General features: G+C 38.3%; 1 protein-coding gene across 1 annotated transcript in view; it reads right to left on the bottom strand.

The window, feature by feature from the left end:
* LOC109488298 (transformation/transcription domain-associated protein-like) overlaps positions 1-3,422 on the bottom strand; it is a 121,550-nt gene that overhangs the window by 2,623 nt on the left and 115,505 nt on the right. The window contains exon 13 of the mRNA XM_019792490.1: positions 52-160. Coding sequence (XP_019648049.1) covers positions 52-160 — 109 coding nt within the window. The remainder of the gene's footprint in view (positions 1-51; positions 161-3,422) is intronic.

Genomic DNA, 3,422 nt, shown 5'->3' on the forward strand with positions numbered 1-3,422 from the left:
GTTCACCATACATGAGCCCCCCCTACTGGTTTTTAAGAGAACTGCACTTACTCTGTAGCCGAGTCATGATGGCGTTGACAGCTTTGTTGACCATTGTGATAAGCACTTCTCCATCCATGTCCTGTGGTTGCGTACTTCCTACGTGTAGCTCGTCCTGTTTCTATGGCAACGACACAAACAAACAAATAAACATTCAGTTCCACGATACAAACAGTCATACAAGATACATTGTGCATATGCCAGAAACAGTTACTCAAGCAACTGGATATGATTTTGGAAATGGTCAGACGTTTCAGGTAGCATCCACTACCTTTCGTCAGTGACACTGGAGAGTTGTCAGAAAAGCAGGTTTATAAGTACGAACAATTCATTGATATGCAAATAAGTGAAGACAATTTTTTGAAAACAAGATACATCATTATTAGCCTGTACTTATATAGATGACATCTGTGCAAGCACCAATTTTTGTCTGTTTCTAACGAAAAAAGAAGTTTGCAGCCATACTGTACATGGTAAAAAGCAGTGTTCTTTTAGGTATTTGAAGGGTGACAGGCATAGAAATTAAAGGAAAAGAAGATGACAGAAGGGAAGCAGGGCTTTCATTTTTGCTGTGCTTGCACCACTAAATAAGATTCCTAAAGATATTTCTTGTTTGCATATCATACTCTGGGTATATATGTATCATTCATTCAGATTTCTCCAAAGATCCTTTACCAAACATTTGCATCAGTTTTGGCCCAGAGGATGTCATCCTTACACATGTCATGTACTAGTAATCAAATCAGTTCGGCCTAAATAAAGATCAAGAATCCTGTGGACAAAAAGGATGGGATCCTCCCAGGCCAGACAAAAGCCAACAGGAAGACTGAACAGCTTTGCAGTGACAGATTTGCGCGACCATCTGGCTAAGTGTCTTGCCGTGCCGTAATGTCCGTATATCGCAAAGGAATGACGTGTTGAATCGCCCATTATACAGACATAACGGAACATCTTACTGCTAGTCCTTTGTCAAGGACTGAGGCCTTGGAAAAAAATGGTTTCCTGTTTCCCAACCGACTCACGGCATCAACCTGTGGCGCGTCGCGAACCCGCTCGTCCTAGCCTTTTTTTGGGGTGAACCCCTGCAAGGGACATAATATTTTGAGCTGATCAACCTTTTCTAGCTCCATGATCTGACACCTGAGTGATGAAACGTTGTACAATCGGTTTTCCAGCATTGACATTGAAAATAAAAGTGTCCTCATGTAAGTTTTACTTTTTTTGAACTGTATTGTACAAGTTGGATCACTATATAAAGATATATAGAGATATAGTTCATACATCGCAGGAAATGACATGTTGAATTGCCCATTAAACAGCTATAACTGCACATCTTACTGCAAGTCTTCTGTCGGGAACTGAGCGATGCCATTTACCAGTTCTTTAGAAATGGGAGATAGATTTAACATTAAGGTGTCGTGTCAGGAATCTCTTTCAGAAAGCTGTGAACGTTATTTCTGAATGTCCAGCAATCGCAGAGTAAGTTGAGATAGATATTTAACCGTCAGAAAGCTCTTTGGAAAACTGTGAACATTATTTCTGAATGTCCAAAAATCGAAGAGTAAGTTGAAATAGATTTTTAACAGTAAGGAAGCTTTTTAGAAAACTGTGAACATTATTTCTGAATGTCCAGAAATCGAAGAGTAAGTTGTGCAAAGTTAAATGGAAATGTGAGCATCACTGTAGTAGAGATAGATTCTTGACAGTGAGGAAGCTCTTTTGAAAACTGTGAACAATATATCTGAATGCCCAAAGTAAAAGTTCTACACCCAGACTATAGTACATGCATGTACAAAAATGTACTTTGATATTCTGATGTTGGAAATTCTTTAGACAAAGTTTCAGGGACTGCAAACTGTTCAAAGATCTTACTAATATTTGACAATTTAGTATATTTGACAATCAAAGCCAATATCTTAGTTTATTAGTTTATTAAGATACCCTTATACATGTATCTGTATTTATTTATTCAATAACTTCAGTAGAGTTGTAAAAAAACTTCCTTAATTACAGCAAAGTGACATGATTCAGCACCCTTTTGGGTGAAACAGGCACATCCACAATGTAACACGCACGATTATACGGAAAATCAATTCTTAACTTCAGACAATCATCAGTCTTTCTCCACAAGTTTGCATCACGCACGTAACAAGAGTCAGAAATCCATTGGTTCTGCCGATGAGACTCTCTGTCTGTGTCTTTCACTTGCCAAAAAGCTTCTTTCTGTGACAAAGTGGGAGGATTAAATTCCAGGAACTTTTAGGATTTTCTAGGAAAAGCAGGTCGACTGTATGGATTATGTAATAATTCTACACATGTACATGTAGGTCAATCTGTCTTTCTAATCAAGTTTTTACCACGAGAAGCCAAATCAAGATTTCACTTGCCAAAAAGCTTCTTTCTGTGATAAAGTGGGAGGATTAAATTCCAGGAACTTCCAGGTTTTACAGGAAAAGCACAGATTCTGGACTACCTGGTATATGGATTATGTAATAATTCTACACATGAACAAAGTGTAGGTCAATCTGTCTTCCTTATCAGGTTTCTAAACTCAAACTTGGAAAAAAAACTCTCTAGGAAGTTTAAGAACCTTTCCAGAAAAGCAAAGATACTGGACTATAATAATGGATTATGTAATAATTCTACACATGTACAAATGTACATGTAGGTCAATCTGTCTTACTTATCAGGTTTCCACTACAAGAAACCAAGATTTCCTTCCACTCAAACTTGGCAAAAACCCCTCATTAGTTGGATTTTTAAGTTCCAGGAATTTTAGGGATCTTTCTAGGAAATACTGTCACCGTACCAGTACTATATACAGTTATGTAATAATTCTACACATGAACAAAATGTAGGGCAATTTGTCTTCCTTATCAGGTTTCCAAACTCAAACTTGGCAAAAACCTCTCATTAGTAGGTTCCAGGAACTTTCAGGATCTTCCAAGAAAAGCAAAAAAATTTCGAGCTGGCTAGAGTCTGATGTGAACCTCAGAACGGCATTATTCAGGCCCGCCAGACACTAGTACCTGTTATACGTTAACGAAGCCAATCAGGAATCATGTATAATTCCCAGACAAGTTTATAATTAGTGATGTGAACCCCAGAATGGTATTACTCCGGCCCGGCAGACACTAGTGCTCGTTATACGTTAACGAAGCCAATCAAGAATCGTGTATAATTCCCAGACAAGTTTATAATCCACCCCATCACTCCTGGTGCGAGACAGACGTGTTTCGTAACTTTCGCTCGTTAAAAACCGCCCTAATGAGCTGCCTCAGGCGCGTATAGACTCATTAACATTCGATGAAAAATTAAACGCATAGTTTTTAACACCTGGGACTTCTGTATGAAAATTAGCTTGTCAGTTCGATGTAAGGTTG

This window comes from Branchiostoma belcheri, unplaced genomic scaffold, assembly GCF_001625305.1.
Source record: "Branchiostoma belcheri isolate BF01 breed outbred unplaced genomic scaffold, Haploidv18h27 scaffold93, whole genome shotgun sequence".
NCBI classification, from domain to species: Eukaryota; Metazoa; Chordata; class Leptocardii; order Amphioxiformes; family Branchiostomatidae; genus Branchiostoma; species Branchiostoma belcheri.